Below are 26,061 nucleotides of genomic sequence, written 5' to 3'. Positions count from 1 at the left end.
CTGGAGGCGGCTGTGCCTAGGGGACAGCAGACACTCCTGAGCTGAGAGGCTGGGAGGCAGCAAGACTGTTCTGCTCCGCGGTGCGGCGTCCTCCTCTGTAGCCCTTTGCAGATCCTGCTCGGTCTTCACTCTTTGGCTTGACTCCGTGCTTGAGGCAAGTTTGGGGCTAACTTTGAAAGTGTCCTTTATCCGCCAGAACTTTGCTTATACATCTCCAGATGATTTCCTTGGGTTCTGCAAAGAGTGGAGATCTGTATTCTTGGCATGTATATACTGGGCCAATGGATTTGCTTCCCAAGCATATATATTATTCAGACTGTAGTCGTGATTTATGTTTAATTTAAAAAAGTAATTACCAAAGTGGCTTGTTAAAAATTCAAACAATGCAGATGTGTAGAGTTGTTTCTCTTAATTTGCAACTCAGTATCATTGTTATGCATACGTTATCAGAAACATTTCTAATGGATGTCTTTAACATTGCTCTGTATCTTGCTTCTTGTTCCGTGCCTTTCTAGACCAGTATTTTAACTGATGCGTTGTATGAGAAGTGTGGATTTAGTTAAATAACTCATGGACATTTAGGTTCGGTCCTGTTTTTCCTGGGATAGACGTTTTATCAACAAATATCATGTTTATGCTCTTGTGCAAATACTCAATCACACGTTAGGAGAAACTCCTAAAATAGAAATCAGTGGACTGAGAAACTGGAGAGATTTTTGTCCAGTATCATAAGTCAGGGTGCTTTAGACCTGTTCCCTGGCTTGTTTTTCCATCTTCTGTAAAGAAAGCTAAATATACCTTTAAGAAAAAACAAAAACAAACAAACAAACAAACAAACAAACAAAACCCCCCCAACTTCCCTGGAAGTCCAACTTTGTGGTGTTTCAAAGTTACAACTTAATTTCATACTTAATATCTTTAGAATTAACTCAAAAAGTGAGGCAAATATTTCAGAACATTTTTAGAATGTTTCCTGTGAAGTGTCCTTTGTGTGTTTGAATACCGTCACCTCCTTTGTTCATAAGAACTAACTGGGCAGAAAGTGGCGTAGGGGGTGAGGTGTATGCTCCCTTCTGACTCACTACGCACTAGCAGAAGACTTTAAGAAGAGAGAGAGCTTTTTGCTTGCTCTCTCTCTCTCTCTCTCTCTCTCTTTCTTCTTCTTTTTTCACTCTGGAAAACCGTGCTTCATGGTCTTGGCACTTTTACGCAACATTATGTTTATAAGGAAGAAAATCACGTTGTCTCCCAATTGAGTGTATCATGTGATTGGGCTGTGGCCAGAGCCCCAATGGGCACGTGAAAGGTGTATCAGCATCTCCAGGCTGAGAATATGTCTAAGGACAGGCTAATGCATATCATCCCACACGGGCCAGAGGAGCCCCAAGTAGTGTGTTAGTCTGGGTTTCCTCTGGAGAGATCTGATTTTGTCTGTTACAGCATCACTGCTCAGAAGAGGCGAGCAGCTTGTTAAGAATGAGGGCAACGCCCAGAGCAGTAGTTCATACCTTTAGAAATCCCAGGGATTTTAGCCCTAGGAAGGCTGAATGAGGCAGGGGATTAGAGTTTGGATCTGGTGTTTCAGTTCACACTTGTAATCACAGCATTGGAGGGGCCGAGGCAGGAGTTTTGCTGAGACTCTGAGGCTAGCCTAAGCTACATAGTGAGATCCTATTTAAAAACACCTGTGCGCAAAAGTTTGAGGCCAGGGGATTACAATACCAGGGCTTGTCTCAGAAGATTTGAAGACCAGGCTACTTAGATATTGCTGGCATTGTGAATTTTATCGGGCATTTCTATCTGGGAACTGCTCTCCCCAGACCCCCAATGTGTGAACAGCTAGGGAGGGACTCACCACCCAGAATTCCCGTATTGTGTCACTGGCTCACTAGCTCTTGCTCTCGAGACCCTTGCTGATTCTGTGGCCTGGTGGTTATTCCCACCATCGCTCCTCATTGCAAGCTTCAGCAAGGATGGGGTAGTCTTCTGCTTTGGGGCCCGCAGGCCTCGAATCAGTGGGTGAGTTTGGGAATGCAGCGTCCTCTGCGCTGGCAGCTGTATGCCTGGTTCAGCCCCATCCTGTCTGCCCACTTGCCCGACCATCGTACATCTCCATTTCCTTCCTCATGGTGCTCTGCCTACCTGCCTGCCCTCCGTGCGCTGGCTCTGCTACCCAAACCTGAGCTGTGTGTGTGCTCTGCCCAGTGAGAGAGCTGCTTCCCTCAGGCCAAAGCTAGACCGTGTCTGCTTCCATCTGTCTGTCCATCCGTCCGTTAGTTCACTAGCTATTAACTCTGAGTTCCAGATAATGAACTGATTAGCAGTAAACTAAACCTCCCGTATTTGTTCTGCCACCAAAGCAAACTGCCTCCGAGCAACAACCCACCTTCCTCCAGCCTCATGCCCTTGCCTCCCCACAAAATAGTTATCTAAATTTGATTTTTACTTTCTATTTAGAATTTTTTTTTTACCATAAACAAGTATTGACAATTTTCCATTGACATTAAGTTTGAATATATAGTAAGAAATCAAATAATGTTTTCCGAATTTTTCTCGTGGTGGTGGTGGTATGTGTGTTGTGTGTGAGTGTACGTATGAATATTTGTGTGTGTTTGTGTCTGTCTATGTGGATGTATGCATGAAGGCCAGAGGTCACCTTCATTGTAGTTCCTCAGTAGCTTTCTACATTGTTTTTTGAGACAGGCCTTCCTATCCTGGAGACTACATGCAGGTGTGCACAACTGGCTTTTTTATGGGAGTTCTAGGGGGTCAGACTCAGGTTACAGACTGAGTCATCTCCCCAGTCCTGTGATTGGCTGTTCTGAGCAGACGTTTTGTTTTTAAAAGATTTATTTACTTTTGATTTATGTGCCCCAGGGTTTGCCTGCATGTGTGTGTGCATCACACAGAACAAGACCCTCAGAGACCCTAGAGCTGGAATTCTGAGTTACCATGTGGGTCCTGGGTTCTCTGTAAGAGCAGCAAGTACTCTGAGGCTAGGTCATCTCTCTAGCTCCCTTGAGCAAATATTTGGCTTCTGAGATTCAGCCTGTTGTGACATGTGCTGTAGCCTATCCACAGCCATTGATGAATGCACGTTATCTGTGGGCTGTATAATACAAGCCATGCTGATATGATCGTGTTTCACATGTCTCCAAGGACACATTGGAGAATTTCTTTACAGGGTTTTAGATGTAGTTCAAGTGTAGATCAGTTGCCTAGCACTCCAGAGGACCTAGATTCATCTCAAGCACTGCAAACAAACTAGCTAACTGAGAGAGAGAGAGAGAGAGAGAGAGAGAGAAACAGTAAAGGCAGAGAGAGAGGGAGGGAGAGAGAGATAGGAGATAGAGAGAGGGGAGAGAGAGAATGGAGAGAGAGAGAGAAGAGAGAGAAGAGAGAGAGGAGGGGGAGAGGGGGAGGGGGAGGGGGAGGGGAAGGGGGAGGGGAGGGGGAGGGAGAGGGAGAAAATTTGGCATTAGATTTCAGTTTAAAAGATGATGATATGAAAATTTTTCCTCAGTTGATTTGGGCCTTTTTATTACTGTCTCATAGTAGCATATAAAACATCCTATTTAGGAGGCTGGCATGGGATGGCAGTGGGTAAAGGCATTTGCTGCCAAGCCGGACAACCTGAGTTTGATTCCTGGGGCCTATGTGGAAGGAGACGACTGGCTAACATGTTGTCCTCCGACCCCCATTTGTGAGCCATGGAATTCATGTATGCACACACACACACACACACACACACACACACACACACACACGCTCGATAAATAAATAACAACAAAAACTTCTAATCTTTAAAAATCATGTTTAGGTCCAGCAAGATGGCTCAGCAAGTAAAGGTGTGTTCTACACAAGCTTGGGGCTCTTGTTCAACCCCCAGACGGAACCCACTCAGTTGAGCTGTCTTCTGGTTTCTGTGTATGTGCTATGGCACACATCCATGTGTGTGTACACACACATTCCTAAGCACATATCCATGTGTGTGTGCACACATACATTCCTAAAATTTAAAAAGAAAAAAAAATCCTATTTACCCTTCCCCTCTCCAACACTTAGCTCAGTAAAAGTTTTCAATAGACATTTTATTTTTAACTGGCACATAGGAATGGTACCAATTCCTCCTGGGTGTGGTGGCCTTGTTGCCTGCTATTCTAGTACTCAGGAGGCTGAGGCAAGTCTTGGCTACAGAGTAACATCTTTCCACCACACACCCTCCTCAACTGGATTTTTATAATCAAAGGCATAGTGTATTCTCAATTCAGCACATTTGTCGTGTGTGGTGATCAGATTCTGTCAGAATTACTGACTGTTCCCAAAAGGATCGTGTAAAATGACATCATATCATGGTCTCACTTGGGTTGCCACGACTGGTAGCTTACCAGTTAGTAACTTTCTTCACTGTTGGTATTTCCTTCCATTTTCTGTTTGGAGTTACTTATGCAAATTTACTTATGCAAATCTTCTTAAAATGCTCTATAAAACTTACCCATATCCCCTTTCCCCAGAAAACCAGCTTTTTCACACCACCCATATTACCTTACTCTTTGCATCAAGATTCAACAAGGTCTCAATAAGGTGTCATTCTGTAGCCTAGGCTGGCCCCAAACTTATTATTCCTTTTCCTCAGCCTCACAGGAGCTGGAATTACTGGTGTTTAGCAACATGCTTGGCCTAATACCCTTAGCTCCCATACCCTTCTACCTTCTTGTCTTTAGTAAACTTGGCTACAGTCTGACTTTTTCCATGAAATACACCCTTATAAACACAACCAGGCTTAGGTTACTCATTAAGCCATTGAGTTCTGACTGGCTCCTTTTATACTCCATTGGCCAGATTGTAAACTGGTACAAGACATGAATTAAGAATGTTATGTTCTGGTGCTGAAGAGGTGGCCTAGGATTCAAGTGCATACTGCTCTTTCAGAGGACTAGAGTTTTGATTTGGGTAGCTAATATCAGCCTGTTATTTGCGCTCCAGGGGAATCTGGAGCCCTTTTTTGGTCTCCAACAGTACCTGCATTCATGAGCACAAATCTACACACAGACAGGAAGAATTTATATACTAGATAAATGCAGACTGTGTGAGGACAGGAGTTGGGATTCCTACACCTGTGTTGATGCTAGGTGGGCATGGTGGTCTCCCTGAAATTCTAGTGCTCATAAGGTGGGGGACAGGGAATCCCTGGAGTAAGCTGGCTAACTAGACCAGACTGTATTGGGTCAGCCCTGGGTTCACCTGAGAGACCCTGCCTCAATGAATAAGATGGAAGGAAATCAAGGAAGACCCCCAATACCAGTCTTTCTCTCAAAAAAAGAATCTAATTAAGAGAGTTCTAGCCGAGTCCGGCTGATTAGGGCCCCATAGCCAATGGGCTCTCAGGCCTCTTGTTTTCCTTGCCTGCTGGGGAAAGAGAAACACAGAGGAACTCTCTTGTTGTGTGTGTGCTCTGGCTAAAGAGAAGGAGACACAGAGGAAACAGTACAGTTGTGAGCTCCAGATTAGACCTGTGGCTATGCGGGGGATGAGAGGGAAGCTGCAGGCAGAAGTTGAAACCCTTTCAGAAGGAACTGGGAAATCAAATGACACGTGGCCCTTAAGGATGGCTGGGTGTTTTCCACTTTCACAGTATCCATAGTTGAAGGTGCCAGCGTGCTCTGTCCAGCTGGCTGCTGCATCTGGCAGTGCTGTGCAGCTGCCGAAGCACACCAGAGAGAGAGAGAGAGAGAGAGACAGAGAGAGAGAGAGAGAGAGAGAGAGAGAGAGAGAGAGAGAGAGAGAGAGAGACAGAGAGACAGAGAGACAGAGGGAGACAGAGAGACAGAGAGACAGAGAGAGACAGAGGGAGACAGAGAGACAGAGAGACAGAGAGAGACAGAGAGAGAGAGACAGAGACAGAGACAGAGACAGAGACAGAGAGAGGAGCAAGCAAGAAGGGTTGTCAGCAGTTGGGACTTTTGTTTCAAACATATGTGAGACTTCTGGGAATCCCAAAGAATTTTGGGGGAGAGTTTACAGGTGGCCAAGGTCTTTGTTGTCAGGAGGAAGTAAGAATAAGAGTTTTGGGGTTCATAGTATTACATTTCCTCATTTGTAATATGACCTTGTGCTTGCAAACCCCTGGTTTGGGTGAAAAGGACTCAGTTGTCTTCTGGGTCTGGGAAGGGATGAGCTTAAAGGACAGGTGGCACCAAGGCCTTCCTGAGGATGGGACAAGCTTCTCCAGGAAGTACCTTAGATGTCTGCAGGCAAGTTCCAGGGGGTCAAGGCTGTAGAGAGTAAGAGATCTGCCTATGAGCAATCTCTACCCAGTGGAGTGGACACCTTTCCCAGCTGTTAAGGATCGAGAGTGAGGTGCCAGGAGACCATCAGGTTTTGGTCCAGACCATTTGCTAAGACAGAGAACCCAGGAGGAAGGAGAGGCCAGTGTTAGACGTGGCCACCCATTGCTGAGGAAGGATGAATGAAAGAAAGGGTGGGAGAGCTGGGATGTTCAGCTCATCATTAACTCCCGTCCATAGCTGCCTTAACCAGTCTTCCTCATGGCAAGTGAGACCATGGCCACATGGTCCCCCATCTTACTGATACCTGTTGCTTTGTGTTCCCACAGAGGGTCATTTGTCTCCGGCTTGTGTAGACTCTGCCTGGAAGTGAAGTTGTGGACTCCTGACCTCCAGTCCTGCCAGTCCCAACCTCGGAGTTTGAGTGTGATCACTAATGGGCAAGGGGTTTGGGCTCCTGAGGAAACCCTGCCAGTCAGTTGTGGCTGAGCCGCAGCAGTACTCAGCGCTGGAGGAAGAGAGGATCATGAAGAGGAAAAGAGTGCTGTCTAGAGACCTCTGCAGTGCCTGGGACAGCCCTCATGGTCATTACAGCCCTCACCCTCTCTATCACTGTGTAGAAATGCTCTGTGCACTCTCTGTTTTGGAAGTGGCACAGTCCACATTAGCTTCATTCTAGCGACTTTCCGTGTGCTTAAAGAAGCACCCCCCCCCACGTTGATTCGTGAGCTGAAATCTGTTGCCCCCGAAACCATTTGCTTTGACCTGTCTGAGAAGCTTTGTCTAGAACTCTGAAATCTGGGATACTCTCTTGGTCTTCAGCCTCTCATCTTCTGGGGTCAGCTGAGCCCGTGGGTGGGAGCTTGACTGCTGATGTAGCACAGAGATGTTATTTTTGGTTTTCCCATATCCTTGTAAGGTGTATCCTCCTCTTGAGGTAAGTTTAGGGCTGGTGAGTCTTCCCCACAGCTGCCTTTATTGTTCTTCATTCATTTCTTCTCTCTCTCTGTCTCTCTCTGTCTCTGTCTCTCTCTGTCTCTGTCTCTCTCTGTCTCTCTCTGTCTCTCTCTCTCTCTCTCTGTCTCTCTCTCTCCCTCTCTCTTCTTTCTTTCTTTTTTTTGAGACAGGGTTTCTTTGTGTAACCCTGGATGTTCTGGAACTTACTCTGTAGACCAGACTGGTCTATTCAGAGATCCCACCTGCCTCTGCCTCCCAAGTGCTGGGATTGAAGGCATGTGCCACCACTGTCTAGCAGTGTCCTTTATTTTTGTGGAGAGGCCTGAGGGACTCCTCTTCTGGCGCCCACTGTAGACCAGATGGACACCGTGCTTCTCTCTGAGCCACGCCGACCCCCATTCTGACTCAGGAAGCAACAGCTCCCCACATAGGTTCTCAGTGTTTCTTTTCTTCTAACAACTGCTGTGTTGCTCATGGTCAACGTGTGATGTCACCTTTCTCTAGAGCATTACTAATGCTTGTCACTCATTTAACTTTTCAAAGCCCGTTGCACCCTAGCTCCTTTCCAGATCCTTTGCAAGCTCCCTGGTAAAGTCTTTGTGTCTGTGAGGGTATTTCTCTGGCTCTCATGTTCTTAGTAGACCCCAGAAAAACATTTGAAATTTGTTCAGTGCTGGGTCTTGCCTTCAGTATTTTTTTTCCTCTTCATGTTGTAGGACTGGTTGGTTTACACAACATCGGACAGACGTGTTGCCTTAACTCCTTGATTCAAGTGTTCATGATGAACATGGACTTCAGAATGATATTGAAGAGGTACAACTGCTTGCTAGTGTGCATGCCACTCATGGTTTAGAATGTTCGTTCACTCACAGTGACTTTGACTTTTAAACGTCTCCTTTCCAATGCTGTGCGTGGTGGCTCATGCCTTTAATCCCAGCACTTAGGAGGAAGAGACAGGTGGATTTCTGAGTTCGAGGCCAGCCTGGTCTATAAAGTGAGTTCCAGGACAGCCAGGGCTATACAGAGAAACCCTGTCTCGAAAAACAAAAAAACCAAAAACCAACCAACCAACCAACCTTTTCAGAGATGCTTAAGAAAAGCTCCTTTCTTGTGTATTTTGTTCAGCAGGATAGCCTCATTTATAGTTTAAACACACACACACACACTGGCCCTCACCTCCATTTGGTTTCAGGTAGTATGGGTCATTTGTGCCTCCTTTAAAATATATTTTTCAAAAATTATTATTTTATTGTTTTATGTATGTGGGTAGGTATTTTGCCTACATGCATCTCTGTGTATCACATACAGGTCCATGGAAGCCAGAGGAAGGAGTTGGATTCCATGGGACTGTGAGCCACCAGAAGGGGTTCCGTGGAAGAGCAACCAATTTTCTTAACTGAGTCATCTCTCTAGCCCCTACACACAATGCCTTAAATCTCAGCTCTTGGGAGGCAAAGGCAGGTAGATTTCTGAGTTCAAGGCCAACCTGATCTATAATGATTTCCAAGACAGCCAGGGCTACACAATGAAACCCTGTTTTGAAAAAAAAAAAAAAAAACCAAACCAAAAAAAAAAAAAAAGGAAAGAAAGAAAGAAAGAAAGAAAGAAAAAAGAAAGAAAAGAAAGAAAAAGACTCCGCAGATCCCTTTGAAGTACAACCATGGGTGACAGTCACTGGTCTGGAGTTGGGGCCAGGCTAACTTCAGAGAAAGTCAGTGGCGTAATATAAGTGAACAGATGCAGACATTTTTATCAGTGGTTCTACTTGGCTTCATGCTTTCTCCTTTTTCTTCTTCCACAAAGCAAGTGAGAGTCACCTGTACGTAAATGCACTACTGGCAAAACATTGTCACCTGCCATACTGCCCTTTCCTCCTGGGACCTGACTGAGTATTTGCTTTTGTCGTATGTAGACCTCAGGGTGGACATTTACCTGCTCTCTCTAGTGCTGGTCCAGCATAAGGTGCAGCTGTCCTTCCTTAATGTGATGGTTGAGCCTAGTTGGGGACTGTGTTGATCTCCCTCTTAGTGAGGTGTTCTGCACACGCCAGTCTCCGAGTCACCAAGTACACTGATAAATCTAGCCATTCCCATCGCTCCGACTTAACCCAGAGAATGACAAGGACACAGAGAGTCTTCGGGAGGGATTCTTTAACTGCTTTCAGCGTGCTCCTGGCCTGGAGCGTGATGGGTCTGAGCTGCCTGGCTGTTCTTACTCGGCAGGATAACAGTGCCTCGGGGTGCAGAAGAACAGAAGAGAAGTGTCCCCTTCCAGCTGCTTTTGCTGCTGGAGAAGATGCAGGACAGTCGACAGAAAGCCGTGCTGCCCACAGAGCTCGTTCAGTGCTTGCAGAAATACAACGTGCCGTGTAAGAGTCCTCTCAGCTCCCCCCTGCCCACTGATACAGGGTTGGGTGGGGGAGGAGCCTTAGGGAAAGAGCAAGGGAGAGGGCTGATGGGCAGTGAGTGAACATCAGAAGTTTTGGTGTTGATCCGAAATAGCTCTTTACTTTTGAAAAAAAAAGTTTAACACATGATTTTTTTTTTTATTATTATGACTTTTATCAAGCTTACTGCTTTGAAGTGGCTTTAAGAGACTAGCCCAGCACTTAGCTATTTTCAGGGTGTGGTGTGTGTATTTGATACATTTATGCCATGTCTAATGATCACATCTGGGTAATTAGCAAATATTTCTCCTTAAAACACTCCTTAAACTCCTTAAACACTGTTGCCTAAAGCCAGGCGTACATCTGCCAAAGCACAGCCTTCAATCCTCCCTGTTGTCCTTTGTCCTGGTTAGCTTCTAACTGTCAACTTGACACAGCCAATCATCACCTGAGAAGGAGGATTGCCTAGATTAGACTGGTGTGTAGGTGTGTCTGTGGGTGACTGACTTGACTGTTGATTGCCGTAGGAGGGCTCTGCTCACAGTGCCCCACACACATCACTGGGCTGGTGGTCCCAGGCTGTATAAGAAAGACATTTGTGCAGGAGCTGGAGAGCAAGCCAGCCAGCAGCGTTTCTCCATGGTTTCTCTTTCAATTTCTTGCTTGAGGTCCTGCCTCAACTGACTTCAGTGATGAACTGTGACCTACAAGTGTAAGCCAGATAAACCTTTAGCTGCTTATGTCACGGTTTTATCGCAGCCACAGAATGGAACTAGAATGTCTGAGGACCTGACTCAGTAGCCTCGACCTTGGGTTCTTCTCCTCCTTATAAAATATATAATAAATCGAATGAACCACATGCAGCAGAATGCTAGAGCCTTTTCCTCAGTTTCCATTTGAAGTGTTCCGTAAATGTCTGTTGAATCTACTTGGCCTATCGAGTTGTTTAACTCGTCGTTGGTTTTAAAAAGACTTAAAATTGTGTTTATTATGGTTATGCTTATATGTGCGATGCGTGTGTGAGTGAGGGTGTATTCACATACAGCAGGTGTATACACAGCGTGTGTCTAGAGGTCAGAGGAGAATTTCCGGGAATTGGTTCCTTCCTGTCCTATGGGTTCTAGGTGTCACAGTCAGGCTGCTGCCTCTGAGCAGCAAGTGCTTTTCCACGGTAAGCCAGGCATCTCACCAGCATTGTTGTTGATTTTTATGGTACAGATGATTTGTCCATTGTTGAAAGTAGGGGTGTTGAAGCATCCCAAGTGCTACTGTTCCGGAGTCTGTGTTCAGACCTAAGAATATTTACCGTATATAACTGGGTGCTTCACTTTTGGGAGTGTATGGGTTTACAACTGTTAAACCTCTCTGTTGAGTCCACTGCTTTCTTACTACATGTTGACCTTCTCTGTCTCCTTTTGTGGTGTTTGGATTTCAGTCTGCTTTGCCAGTCCAGGTGTCGCTGCTGCTGGCTGCCTTTGTTTCTGTTTTCTTGTTAGACCCTCTCAGCCTGTTAGTTTCATTCTGTGTATCTTTACTGGTAAAGTGACTTTCTTGCAGGCATTGCATTGCTGAGGTTTGTATTTTGTATTTTAAGTTTAACCGGTTTACGTTAAATATTACCACCAGTAGCGGAGGCATGCTCTTGTAAAATGATGTAAAATTTCTGTACTTGCTTGAATAATTCTTATTCCTTTTTCCTTTCCTCCCTTTCCATTTTCCCATTTTTTTCTTCACTTCAGGCTCCCTGTGTAGCTTGGTTGACCTAGATCTCCTGCCCTCTAGTCTCTGCCTCCTGTTTCCTAGACTTAGAGGCATGTGCCATCACACCAATATCTTTCTTTTTTTCCTGTTCATCTTTGTAAAGAGGTATTTTTCTTTTCTGTACAAAGGTACACTGTCTTTCCCTTTTTAACTATTTTATTTATTTATTTATTTATTTATTTATTTATTTATTTATTTATTTAATGAACACTGTTGCTCTCTTCAGACACACTGGAAGAGGGCATCTGATCCTATTACCGGTTGTTGTGAGCCACCATGTTGCCACTGGGAATTGAACTCAGGACCTCTAGAAGAGCAGTCGGTGTGCTTAACTGCTGAGTCATCTCTCCAGCCCCTGTCATGTACTTTTATAAGCATTTCTCATGAGGCCAATCTGGTGAAGAATTCCTCAGGTTTTTGTTTTCCTTGGAAAACCTTTGTCTTCATTTCTGAGAGATAGCTTTGCTGGGTATAATATCTGTGGTTGGTATGTTGTTGTTGCTGCTGCTGCTTCAGGACTTTGTATATCCCATCACACTCTTGCCTTAAAGAACATCTTTTCTAACTAAATCTGTTAGGAGGTTTTTGAGCTCCCTGGACTTGGATATCTATATTTGCAATGACTTGGAAAATTGTCATTGATTAATTTGGTGGGTTATCTGCGCCCTTTCTTTCCCATCTCCTCTTATAGCACCTGTATTATGAATGTTTTCCTATTAGTTGTGTGCAATATGTCCCATAGACTTTGCTTTTAATTTTTCTTAATTTCTTTATTTTTCATTTTTCTAATTTGGTTGTTTCAAAAGACATGTTTTTTTGGAGAATTTTGGAGAATTTTTTTCTGTCTGATCAATACTGTTGAGGGTCTTTATGGTGTTTTTTTTTTCTTAACTTATTAAATTCATTAGTGTCATGATTTCTCTTTATTATCTTTATGTATGATGAATTCTCACTTACATAATGGTTTCTCTGACTTAATTGATGTTTTAATTCTCTAGCATCTCATTAAACTTCCTTGTAATGATGTGTTTGAATTCTCTGTTATACAGTACATTAGTTTTCTTTCCTTTGAGGACCACCGCTAGAAAGTTATTGTGCTCCTTTGGAGACACTAGGGTGCATAGTTTTTCATGATTCTTAAAAAGATCCTGATTTTTGAACTGTTAATTTTTTTGTAATGATCATGCGTATTTTGCCTGCGTGTATTTTTGTGTACCATGTACCAAGGTAGGTGGTACTCTTAGAGGCTAGAAGAGGTTGCTGGATCCCCTAGGACTAGAGTTACAGACAGATGTTAGACATCATGTGAGTGCTGGGAATCGAACCCAGGTCCTCTGGAAGAGCAGCCAATGTCTCTGTTGGCATTTGAGTATCTGGTGGATCAGTTACCCCTACCTTAAAAAAGGATATTCTTAATTTGTTGCAAGTCTTAGAGGAAAATTAAATGTGGGTTTGACACACATGGCCTTTATTTTTACGTTTATTTTAAGATTTATTTACTTCTGTGTTTATTGTTTTAAACATGTTAGCCCAGGCAGGCACATGCATGTCACAGCGTGTTTGACATGGCATGTACATGGATAGTAGACGACAGCTTTGGGGGATTTTCTCCAGACACAGTGGACTCCAGAGTTTGGATTCAGGTCCCTCGGACTTGCTCAGACAAGGCCTCTACTCCCTGAACTATCTTGTCTGTGCTTTGTTTTTATTTTGGGAGCATGTAATCGCTTGTATGAAGAAACAGGCTCCTAGAAGTGTGTAACCATCTCATCTATACTCCCACTCTTCTTAAGCTTCCCATAGTGCTTTGTGCACCCCAGGGGACCATTTATTCTTGTTTGAATTATGATCAGTTAGAACTTGTCCTCCATTAGAATATAGATTCCCAGGGACATTTTCTTTGGTTCACATAAAGCCCTCAAGCGTGAAGTGTACAGTGGGACAGACAAGTATCCTTGGGACTGCAGACTCTTGGCTCTGGGAACCCTGATGAGGTTAAAAATAATGACTGCAGATGGTGACCGTCCGACTTTCATTTCTGTCACGGTGATAAAATACCCTGAAGAAAAGCAACTTGGGGGAGAAAGGGTTTGTTTTAGCTCACAAATCCAGGGCACAGTCTGTTATAGCAGGGAGGTTGGAATGGCAGGCAGAAACCTGAAACAGCTGGGCAAATCATACCCAAGCTCAGAGAAAATGAGTGCAGGCCTGCTTTCTTCTCATGCTTGGCTTATTCTCTGTATGCTTATATGATCCAGGACCCAGGCCTAAGAACAGTGCGGCTCACAGTAAGCTGGCTGGGTCTTCCCAGAACAATTAAAACAGTCAGGACAACCCCTGCAGTTCTGCCCACGGGCCAACTCATTCTAGACAGTTCAGACCCTCTTCCCAGGTGTTTTTTGATTGTGTCAAGTTGGCAATTAAAACTGACCACCCTAGAAGTTACAGAGTTGGCTTGGCAGTTAAAGGCACTTGTTGCTCTTGCAGAGGACCCAGGTGTCACTCCCTTCTCCCATGTGGTGGTTCACAACCATTTGTAACTCCAGTTCCAGGGGATCAGATGCCCTCTTATGACCCCTTATGATGTCCAAGGCATGCACATATTACACATACTTATATATGGGTGGAACATCTACACATACAAAATTAATAAATAAATCTAACAAAACAAGACAAAACTGACCACTACAGCACTGCAATCCAATCTCTTTACATCAGTGTTAGCTCTGTGTCAGGAAATCTGCATAATTCCCTGGCTAAATCAGTTTAAACCATCTGACAGACTTTTTTGAGTCGTCTGATAGACTGTTTTTGAGTTGGCATTCATTATATAGATGAATTAATAAATTCAATTTAATTGGTATATTCACATTCATCATTGTAGATTTGATGTGCATAAGGCAACGGAAATGCCATAGATTTTGCCCACAGGGAATTTACATTTTAGAAGCAGGACAGGTCAAAATCAAACGAGAACCAAGAGCATCAAGTTTGTGCTGTGATGCGTATCATGAAGGGATGACAGTGCTGTGGTGGAGATGAGGCGTGTTCTGAGAAACTGCCTTGGCCCGAAATGTCTGCATTCCGGCACAGTCTGCCCTTTTGTGAAACAGTCCACAGCGCGTTTCTCGACTTTTCTGATTCCCCACGTCTTGAGACCAATACCATTAAATTCAGCTGTGTTTGTTTCCGATTTCAGGCCTACTTAATATGGCAGGTAGGCAGTTCCCTGCAAAGCTCTTGCTCGTCTTGCTAGGATCATATAACTCCATGGATTTTCCATGGCCTTTTTGCTCATTTACTCAGGCACCTTTGCGGAAACCTGGCCAGATTAGCAGGAGGCCCTGCTTCTAGTGATGTGAATAAAACTTACCACCAGGGGGCGGACGAGCTCAGCAGAAAAAAAAAAAAAAAAAAAAAAAAAAAAACCGGGAGGAAAATAGTTAGGTTCTGTCGGTCCGCTGACAGAGAGAGGATGGTGAGAAAAAGTGGTGGCCCTATGACCTTAGTTCTAAGAGAAACTCTTGAAAAAAGAATCAACACCAAGCTAAGTTTTCATTTAGTTTTTTTTTTTTTTGTTTTTTTTGTTTTTGTTTTTGTTTTTGAAACGAGGGAAATCTAGGAAAGGACAAAGCGCTGAGTGTTCATGCGGCTGGTGTCCCGTCTCCTTACTAACTGCATTTCCCCCTGACCAGTGTTTGTCCAGCACGATGCTGCCCAACTCTACCTTACAATCTGGAACCTGACTAAGGACCAGATCACGGACACAGACTTGGTAAGCGCTGGGATCTGGAGACGTCAGAGATGTGAGATGTTGCTTGGGACGTGCTCCACTACTGTGTGCTGGGCGTAGCTCCCTGGTGCTCATCTTTATGTGCGGGAGGAACAAAATTTTGTGTCAGCCATTTCTAGAGCTTCTGTCTAACAAACAAACAAACAAACAAACCACCCACGTACCCTGACCTAAAGTGGCTTCCGGGTCATCGTACCTCCTTGCTCTCTCTTGCAGGCAGAGCGGCTGCAGGGCCTGTTCACCATCTGGACGCAGGAGTCCCTGATTTGCGTGGGCTGTACAGCAGAGAGCAGCAGGAGGAGCAAACTGCTCACACTCTCTCTTCCTCTTTTTGATATGGACGCAAAGCCTCTGAAAACCCTGGTGAGAGACTCCTTGTTGGTGACTTGGTGAATCCCGAGGTGGCCGGTTTTCCCCTTGTTTCTATCACCTACCCTTGGATTTTGTAAACATAACTCGTGGGCCAGCAAGATGGTACGGCATCGTGACCTGAGTTTGATCCCTGGATCCTACATGGTGGAAGAAGGGAACTAGAGAACCAGTTCTTGTTCTCCCTGTCTATGCCTTGGCATGTGTACATGCCTCTCTACCATAATCAGTTTAAAAAAATGTAATGCAATTTTTACAAAGTGGCCCGTGTTTCACTTGTATACTCTGGGCCAATCTCTCCTTTGACTTGGGCGAGGGTACCTTTTTCTGTCCTCTTCTGCTTTCTTCACGTTCTTCCTCCGGCAAGCCTCTTCCAGTTTTGTTCCTCCCTCCCGTGGGTACTTTCTGAAATTCTGCCCCATGTATCACATGTGCCCACTTACAGGGAGTGGAGACCAAAGGGTAGCTTGGGTTTCCACTAGCAGGGGAAAAGGGCTGTCTTTGAGATGGGAAACATGATTGCTATTTTTTGATTGTTCTCCTGGGCGGGGCAGGAGGATGCCTTGAGATGTTTCATCCAGCCCAAAGAGATAGCAAGCTCCGACATGTGCTGCGAGAGCTGTGGGGAGAAGACGCCTTGGAAACAGGTACTGCTTACATCCAGATGCGCTGTTCTGGGGTTGCCCTCTGGGGTTGCCCTGTGGGGTTTCCTGACAAGTCTTTGCAGACCCATTAGGGCGTCTTATAATGGCTGATATAGGGAATCTGGGTACCTGGGGTCCTTGGGCTTCTCATTTGCACAACTTCAGACTTAGCATCTCAGACCTTGTCACTGAGAGGGACAGGAAGAACTTTTTAGAGACAAGAGGAGAGAGTTTGAGAACAGTAGGTAGGGCCTTCCCCTTAGGGTGAGATGTGTAGAGTACATCTCACGGTTCCTGTACCTGAGCAGAGGCTTTCTGTGGAGATGTGTGGTGGGTGACACTCAGTCACACGAGTCTTGAAGCTGCTCTGCCGCTCCCGTGTGGGAACCAGCACATTGCCAGCCTCTGCTGACACTGCTCTGACGCTGCCCGTCTCCTGTGCCCAAAGACTTCATCTTCATTCTGATTTTGCCTTTTCAGGTTCTGAAGCTGACTCATCTGCCCCAAACCTTGACCATTCACCTCATGAGATTCTCTGCCAGGAATTCGAGGACGGAAAAGATCTGTCACTCAGTTAATTTCCCTCAGAGCTTGGATTTCAGTCAGGTTCTGCCAACCGAGGAAGACCTCGGTGATACCAAGGAACAGGTGAGGCTTGCCTTCCACCCCTTATTTACCCCAGCAGAGTCTGTGATCTTCTGACATAACCGTCCGTCCCTCTCAGCTGCTGCACATGCTCACCCATGAGTGCTATAGTTGAAAGTAGCAAGCCCATGCCAAAGACTTGCTCTGTAACTCCGCAGACTGTGAGGTGATATGGACCAGCATCGTGTGGGCCAAACTTCCTGGGTGAGGCTCCCATCCAGGGACCCAGACCCCTGGTTTGCCATATTTAGCAAACATATTTATATACAACAGTAGAGAAATAACTGCAGCTTGGAATGATTCACAAAGGAGCATCCTTCTCTGTTTTTCTTCTTTTTTAAAGATTAAAAAAAATCAAATTGCATTTACTTATTTGTTAGTGTGTGTGTGGCATGAGTGGAGCCAGAGGACAACTTTTGGGAGGAGGTCAGTTCTCTCCTTCCACCACCTGGGTCCCGAGGATTGAACCCATGTCATCAGTCTTGGCGGCAATCACCTTCACCTGCTGACCAGTCGCCAGCCCAAGCCACACTTTCTTTCTTGAGCAATATTTAACGATCAAACCTCTGTGGTTCTGCAGCAGCGGTGGGCCATCTCCCTACTGTGGGTTGGAAGTGGGAAATGCTACATTTGCAAGCGATGAATCTCACACACGTGGCTCCGAGGCTGGGCTGTTTCTTCTGCTAGATCAGTCTGTCTGTTCGTGCTCTGGAACCACAGTATTAAAATACGCAGCTTATCTTTTCCTATTAGGTGTCTGTCCGTGTTCTGCAGTATTCACCTTTGCTCTCCTCGCTTTCCTGCTCAGTCTGGCTGTGCAGTGCATTTACGTTTCTTTCTGTTTTAAAAGGATTTCACTATAGGATATGTATAACCAGCCCTCATCTGTCACCCAGCAGTTGACTAATCACACACCCACAGCCGGTCTTGACCTCCATTCCCGCCTCTTCTTTTGCTCAACCATCCTGGTTGATTGTGTCAAGTCAACCTGACACAAGCTAGAGCTACCTGGGAAGAGCTGACCTCAGCAGAGGAACTGACTACATCCATTTGTAAGCCTGTTGGGGCATCTTCTTGATTGATGATTGACATGGAAGGGCCCAGCCTACTGTGGGCAGTGCCATCTCTTGGTGGGTCATCCTGGGTTATATAAGAAAGTAAACTGAGCAAGCCATGGGGAGCATCCTGCTCTTTTTATTGAAGTCTCCTCGGATGATGTTGGGTCACTATAGTCCGCAGTTGGCTGCTTTACCATAGTCTCCAACCCTTTTTTGTAACTTGATCATCATATCCAGATATTACCTTCCTTGAAACAAATTTTTGCAACAAAAGTTGCCATATACCACAAACACACACAGACACAGAGACATACACACACACACAGACACCATATTCACACCATGCTACACCACACACACAGGACTTCTCATGTTTCTTGGAGGCTAACTTTAAAGATTTGTTTTATCATTACTTTTCAAAGATTCATTTATTTTATTTTTATGTGTGTGAGTATTTTGCTTGCATGTATGTATGTATGTGTATCATGTGCATGCGTGGTACCCATGGAGGTCAGAAGAGGGCATAAGATTCCCTGGATTTAGATGGCTGTGAGCTACCATATAGGTGCTGGGAACCAAACCTCTAGAAGAGTAGCCTGCACTTTTAACCACTGAGTCATCTCTGTAGCCCCTATATATATTTGTGTGTGTGTGTGTGTGTGTGTATGTATGTATGTGTGTGTGGTGTATGTATGCACGTGTGTATGTATGTGTGTGCGCTCACAGCCTGAATGCATATGTGCCCACTACATTTGTGCAGGTGCTCATGGAGACAAGAAGGATGTGAGACCCTCTAGAGCTGGAGTTAAGGACGGTTGTAAGCTGTCTGATGTGGGTCACCTGCTAGAGCAGCAAGTGCTTTTACTCTCCGTCCCAGATGCTAACTTTCAGAACAATATATTATAAGCTAGTCTTTTTCCTGTATATTCCTTTTTAAAAACAAATAGTTACACATTTATTTATTACTAATTAGTGAATATGATGGTTTAAATATGCTTGGCCCAGGGAGTGGCACTATTAGGAGGTGTGGCCTTGTTGGAGGAAGTGTGTCACTGTGGGAGTGGGCTTTGAGAGACCTTCCTCCTAGATGCCTGGAAGCCAACTTTCTCCTGTCTGCTTTTGTATCAAAATGTAGAACTTTTAGCTCCTCCTGCCCCTCTGCCTGGATGCTGCCATGTCCCACATTGATGATAATGGACTGCACCTCTAACCCTGTAAATGTTGTCCTTTTAAGAGTTGCTTTGGTCATGGTGTCTCTTCACAACAATGGAAACCCTAAGACAGTGATTTTATTCCTTTTTTTGTTAATCTCATTTTTCCCATTTTTCTTTAAGGATCAGGTTACAGTAGGTAGGATTCTCATCTTCCATCTCCTGAGAAGATAGAACTTACTAGAAGTTCCTTAGATGGAGCTATCCACCATGCAATTATAACCTTATATTGTATATCTTTGTAATTGTAAATATACATTATGATAGGACATGGTGCAAAGGGGAGAAATTGTAGCCATCTTTTAAGGATGATGTATTCCATTACTATTGCTCATGGCAACCTTTGGGCCTTCTGGCTGCTCGCTCCTCCAATCCCATTAACATGGAGGCTCCTCATCTGCCTCTCTGTGGTGCTTTTGCTCGGCTGTCTGGTACCTCCAATGTCTCCAAGTGGGTGAGGTGCTAGCAACTTGCAGGAGAGGTAGGCTGTGGGTTCACATTTTCTTCTTGGTAACTGGAGGTGAACTGTGGTGGCCTACACTGCATGCTGGCTGCAGAGATATAGGACCTGGGCTCCAGGCCCCAAGCCTGTTAGGCAGAGTGCACACATGGAAAGTGTTTTGATTAATGTGGTGAGCTGGCTCAACCCTCTTCCTTTATCACAAGAACTTGTCTCTTATTTTGACTTCCTATGGTTCTGAGAGGGTGGCATGATTTACTGTCAGCTCTAATGGGTGCTTTTGTCTGTGATAGTGAGACTGCTTTCCTGGTGTCAGTTGTATGGTTACTTTTCTATTTCTGTGATAAAAACATCACAACCAGGGAAACTTATAGGAGAAAGGATTTATTTTGGGCTTATGGTTCCAGAGACGTAGAGTCCATTTTGGAAAAATGGAGGTGGTAGGTGGTAGGTACAGGTAAACAGTGGCTGAGAGCTTGCATCTGAAACAGCAAACAGGAAGCAGAGTGCTTTTAAATCTCAAAGCCCACTCCCAGGGACATAGTCCTCAAGCAAGGCCATACCCCAAACAGCTACCAGTGGGAACCACGTATTTAATTCTCAAGACTAAGTGGAGAACATCTCATTCAAATGACCACATGCCGCTCTCGGGGGGGCCCATAGGTTTGTTGTCATATAATAAAGCAAAATGCATTAGTACAACTTCAAAGGTCCCACGGTCTTTCTCAGTCTCAACACTGTTTATAAGTCCAGAGTACAAGTCTCTTCTGAGACTCATGGTAGTCTCTTAGTTGTAACTCCCTATTAAACAAACAACAAACAAGTCACATACTCCAAACATAAAGTGGCACAGAATATGCACCGTGATTAGTGGAGGAATGAGGGCATAGTGAGGAAATACTGGACCAAAGAGAGACTGAAACCTAAGCAAAGCAAACTCCAAACTCTGTAGCTCCGTGTCCTCTGTCAAAGGGCTCAGGTCACTCTGCCCCTCTTGCTTTGCTGCCTGCAAGATACATCTGTCTCTTGTATGGCTCCATCCCCATACCTAGGTCTTGGCAGATGTCTCACAGCTCTGGCACCTCTAATGTCTTGGAGGATCCACACAACTCAGGCTTCACTGAATGGACTCTCAGGGCCTCCATGCTGCTTGCTTGGCCTCAGGGGCTCTCTTAAACTGCAGAAGATCCCACAATTTCTTTGCTCGAATCCTTCGTGACTCTAAAGCCAGCGTGACACTGCTAAGTTTGGCCACCAACTTGGAATGAACCCAGGACCCTTCAAGTCGAATTTCCAGTTGTGTTTTTGTTTCTTTCTAGAAAATTCCTTAGGCCATTTCCTTTCACAAGTTACATACTTAGCTGGGTGGGATCTTGCCCTAATGGTACTTATTCCACTGCAGATTTGGCCCCTCCCTAATGGTGCTAATCTTAAGTACAGACTCTCTTGCATCACATGCCTTGGTTGTAACATTAAGTGTGCCAGTGTCTTCTTTCCCATTTGTAATTTTGTTTTTCTTCCTGCTCTGTTTCCTCTTTTGCCATGGTAGACCTGCATAAGAGCAATCCCTAATAACCACGTGACAGAATCAATATTAGGCTGTTTTGAAATCTCCTCTGCCAGAGATATTAATCCATAGCTTTATAAATTCAGCCTCAGATACATTTTTAGGGTGTGGGCAGAAATCAGCCCCATTGTTTACCAAAATAGCACATTAAAGATCTAGAGCCTAGTTGCTAAAATTCTTCCTCTCTGAAAATTTGTAAGCTGGGACCCTTGCAAAGTTCTTAGCAGCACTGACTTCCAAACTCCTAGTAGGATGACCCATTAAGCCCTGCTTACGGTATTCAGCCACTTTTCTAGTTCAAAGTTCCAGAGCCTCCCACATTCCTCCAAAAAACCTACTATGGTCATAACTGTCATATTAATAGTTTATTCCTGTTATCAATTTCTAAACTAGTTGGTTTTCTATTGTTATGATAAGATATCATGACCAAGGCAACTTATAGAAAAAAAAGAGTTTATTTTGGGCATATTGTTTCAGTGGGTTAGAGTCCATGAGAGTGGAGTGGAAGTAGCTGGCAGCCAGTGGCTAGAAAAGCAACCCGGAGCTCATATCTTGATCCACGAACAACAAGAAAACGCACTAGACATGCTGAGAGTTTTGAAACCTCAAAGTCCAGTGACATTCTTCCTCCAGCCAAGACAGACAGACCTTCTAATCCTCCCAAACAGCCACCAACAGGGGACCAAGTCTTTGAATGCCCAGGACTTATGGTAACATCTCATTCAAACCACCACATCTCTCTACCCAGGTTTCTCCCATGACGTCTGCCCCTGATGGAGCCTTTTCTTCTCATCATTTTGTGCACATTTATTTTGTGTCCACTCTGCCTCACCCCTGAATGTCATCTTATTAATTCTCATGGTCTTCATCAATTACCTCAAACGTACAGAGTCCCTTGTTCCCACCCTCCCTCCCCCAAGCTTAGAAATCCCAGGGATCAAATTCACTGTCTCCATTTCCAAACACCGCTGCTCTGTATGTGACTTCATAGATAGCAACATATTCTCAATTCCCCAACCAGAAACTTGGGTTTCAGCTATCTGCCTCCTGCTCCCCTTTGCAATCCAGTTACTAACTTACAAAGCACTTGTGGCTGGCTAGATCTCATTCTGCCCATTGAGGAACCAGTGCCTGACCTAGAGTAAGCCAAAAATAAAGAGTTAACACCAGAGGGAATGGGTCTCTCTGTTCAGGACTGTCCGGGAGAGGAGGCATGGTAGTTGAACCGTCTCTCTGTGTGTCTCCCTCCAGTCTGAAATACACTATGAACTCTTTGCCGTGATTGCCCACGTTGGGATGGCTGACTTCGGTCATTACTGTGCCTACATCCGGAATCCCGTGGATGGAAAATGGTTCTGCTTCAATGACTCACATGTTTGTTGGGTGAGAAATGTCATCCGCATTGTTACTTGTCCTAGATTGGCTACCTCTTGTAAGCCCTGAGCCTGAGCTGCCTGGGTCCTCTTCATGAAGACTGTGGTTCTGTACTCTGAATGGAGGTGTTTGCAATGGGGTGCAAAGTCCTTTTTCTATGCTTGAAAACTGCTTCTGATCTATCACTGCACACGCTCAGCGTAGTACCCAGGTTTCTGGTGCTCCAGGCTTAGTGCCCTGGCACTTCAGACTCGGTGGGAAACTTATCTAAACAAGAGTTGTAACTGTCTTGGATCGGCTTAACCAGGCTTAAAGAGAGGAATGGATTTACTTCAGGTGAAAGAGGGCACAGCACAGTCCCTCTTTCCAGGGACTCTGAACACACAGTCGGTTGCTGACCTCTTCCTTATGTACTTCCAGGTCACCTGGAAGGATGTCCAGTGTACCTATGGAAACCACAGATACCGCTGGTAAGAGAAGGGCTGGGTTCTTGAAATCTGATGAACTCCCTCCGTATCCTCCGCCATGTGAACCTAAGGCTTCAGTGTTTCTTACATTCTGATGAGTCCCCAGACTAACCAGTTAGCTTCATCCGTGCCTACCTCCCCACTACAACATGCTTCTCTCAGTACTGAGATTTCAGTGATGTCTATGGGTTTGTAATGGAGTCCAAATGTACTGTCTGCCATTTTCTTCCTAGTTGCAAAGCCCTGCTTATCTTTCCATTGTGCACAGCCTTTACAGACTGACCTTGGCAGATCTGTGGGGGCTTCTCACATGCTGACTTTGCATCTTGAGCCTGCTTCTCCACAACAGTTCTAATTGCTTGCTTATATAACTCTCTTTCACATTTCATATATACTCTTTGAGGGGAAAAGGGCCGCCCTTTCCTTTCCTTTCCTTTCCTTTCCTTTCCTTTCCTTTCCTTTCCTTTCCTTTCCTTTCCTTTCCTTTCCTTTCCTTTCCTTTCCTTTCCTTTCCTTTCCTTTCCTTTCCTTTCCTTTCCTTTCCTTATGTCTAGCAGTGGCTTGCATTTAGTAAACCCCAACAAATACCTCTTAAATCCAATCACTATAGAGGAGATGCTAGAAAGAAAAATAAAAGGCTGGATGAAGACAGACCAAAGAGTCTTTGTAAAGCTTTTTTGACTGCTTTTTTTGGGGGTCTGGGAACAATGGCTACACAAAAGGTGATCAGAGATGGCTCTCAGCTAAGAGGCAGGCTTGTTCACTTGAAAACTAAAGAGGCAGATGCAATTGTGTTTGAAAGCCTCTGCCAACCCTTTTGCCAGCTTTTTCTTATTTCTCTCAAGCACCTCTATTAGATGCCAGATCTCTGTTTCTGATTGCTGCTGGTGTCTTCCTGATTTACTGCAGGAACTGGCAGACCCTCTGTAAAGACTGAGGGAGAACGTCCTCAGCCCCGTGGAACACAGCTCCTGTGGCAGCCACGTGGCTCTGCCCTCGTAGCACAGAGGAGGCTGCACACAATAGATGAATGACTGACTTAAATGGGCTCTGTGGCTGAATCTGTTTGTAAACCACAGGAGTTGTATTTAGTTAAAGCTCACAGGTTTCCATCATGTTATTTAGATGTCAATTTATAGCTCCTGATACATGTCACCATTTTGGCTCTCTGAGGGAATGGCTCGGTGGGTCATTGACCTGAGTGTTAGGTGCTTGACCTAGGAGCCAGGAGGTTTGCTGGTGCATGTTGCAAGGGCCAGGAGGTTTGCTGGTGCATGTTGCAAGGGCCAGGAGGTTTGCTGGTGCATGTTGCAAGGGCCAGGAGGTTTGCTGATGCAATGTTGCACTTGGTTTCACTGCGAATGCTTCGTTTTCTGGGCTGACATGTGCTCTCTGTTTTCTAGGCGGGAAACGGCCTATCTCTTGGTTTACACGAAGACTGGATCCTGACAGATATACTCACACCTCCAGAGAGGGATAGGCTCTTATCTCCTCTCCTGTACCCATGTCTGCTGCATTTCAATGAGAATAATAATTTAAAAACCACAATTAAGCCCTATTTATAAGCAACAACTATTATTGCAATGGCTTAGATGTAGTTTGTCTCCTGAAAGTTCACACACGGAAGGCTTGGTCTTTGGATGGCAGTGCTTAGGTGACAGCACTTGTAAGAGACAGGGACCAGTGGGAGATCATCGGTTCATGGGATCTCTCTCCTGAGCACTAATAGTTCTTCTTCCTGTTTCTCTACCCCGCTGTGAGGCAAATGTGGGGGATACAACATGCCAGGGCCAAGCTGGTTGGAGCCTCCAGCCTTCAAAATTCTGAATCTAATAAACATTATTGTACACTATTCAGCCTCAGGTATTTTGTTATAGCGATAAGAAAATGCATGGATATAATTGTTAAAATACTAGCCATGACCCTACATAGATCTTGATCAGTTGGAATGGATAATTTCACCAGCGGGTCTGGCTAGATCATCCTGATTATGACTGTCAGGACAAGACAGGGCCTATTCAGTTGGGAAACTGTGGGAGTCCAGTCAGACAGGAATCAGTGCTTGTAGGAGAAATTGGGTTGACAAGGGACAGTGGAGGGAAGTATTTTAGTGTTTTACAGCTAGCGTAAAACTAGTATGTACTGTGTTGGCTTAGGATTTTCAAAACCTACTTTAATAAGGGTTTTTAAATGCTTCCACCTCCTTTCTAGTCCACCTACCAGAGGTAGGGGGAAAGAAAGGCTAATAGGAAATAGGGGATATGGACATGTTTATAAATCGTTCTTTGGGGGCGATTCCAGACTTTGTTGTCAGGATACCAGCAGTCTAATTCAAAACACCAAGCACAAATCAGTAGCAGGGGCTCAGTGCAGAAGAAACCGAGGCTCTGCCAAATTGGCACGAGTCAGCAGGAGTGGCAAGAAGCGGTTCTCTCTATGAAGTCATGACAAGCGAAGAGTAGCAAAGCGTTGCAAGGTGGATCAGTGCAGGAGCATTCTTTCACTGTCTGTGGGGTTATATTTATATTCTTTCTAAATACTATGCACCCTCTTAAGCCTGTGCTCCAGCAGAACATCATTCCCTCTCACAAGAAAGCTTCTAGAAAAACCCACGTTATCTATTCTCAGAAAAAATATCCTCTCACGTATCTGCTTCAGCAAAACATCCTCTCATAAGACAGTTTCCAGACAAACATCCTATGACACAACTGAGTCGCCAATGAAACTAGAAATTTCCATCTCAGTACTGGCTAACCAGCTCAGCTGCTGCTGCTTCTTCTTCTTCTTCTTCTTCTTCTTCTTCTTCTTCTTCTTCTTCTTCTTCTTCTTCTTCTTCTTCTTCTTCTTCTTCTTCTTCTTCTTTTTCTTCTTCTTGTATTACATTACTGTTGTTGTTACTGTATTATTAATTACTAGTGTCTGTCTGTATGTGCCACAGCAAGCATATGGAAGTTGGTTCTCTCATCCCACTGTGGGCTCCAAGGACCAAACTCAGGTGGTCAGGCATGTTTATTACAAGCCATTTTACCCTGTGAACAACCTCATTGACCCTCAGCCTCCCTTCTTTTGATTTGTTTATTTT

The 26,061-nt window shown here is 44.8% G+C and overlaps 1 protein-coding gene across 2 annotated transcripts; it reads left to right on the top strand.

Annotated features, from left to right (window-relative positions):
- Usp18 (ubiquitin specific peptidase 18) lies at positions 1-24,831 on the top strand. 2 transcript variants are annotated; one of them, XM_085839988.1, is made up of 11 exons: positions 1-154; positions 6,617-6,871; positions 7,961-8,057; positions 9,467-9,612; positions 15,087-15,166; positions 15,401-15,547; positions 16,108-16,200; positions 16,678-16,845; positions 22,390-22,521; positions 22,933-22,982; positions 24,383-24,831. In XM_085839988.1, the coding sequence occupies exons 2-11, from the start codon at positions 6,724-6,726 to the stop codon at positions 24,426-24,428; spliced, it is 1,107 nt and encodes a 368-aa protein (XP_085696114.1). In that variant the 5' UTR covers positions 1-154; positions 6,617-6,723; the 3' UTR covers positions 24,429-24,831. The 2 variants fall into 2 exon arrangements, with proteins under 2 accessions (XP_085696114.1, XP_085696115.1); XM_085839989.1 differs by lacking the exons at positions 1-154; positions 6,617-6,871 and adding an exon at positions 6,885-7,224.
- Positions 24,832-26,061: the final 1,230 nt, after the last annotated feature.

This window comes from Mus caroli, unplaced genomic scaffold (assembly GCF_978045245.1).
Source record: "Mus caroli unplaced genomic scaffold, Mus_caroli_1 scaffold_7, whole genome shotgun sequence".
Lineage (NCBI taxonomy): Eukaryota > Metazoa > Chordata > Mammalia > Rodentia > Muridae > Mus > Mus caroli.
This window is presented reverse-complemented; position numbering and strand designations above follow the sequence as displayed.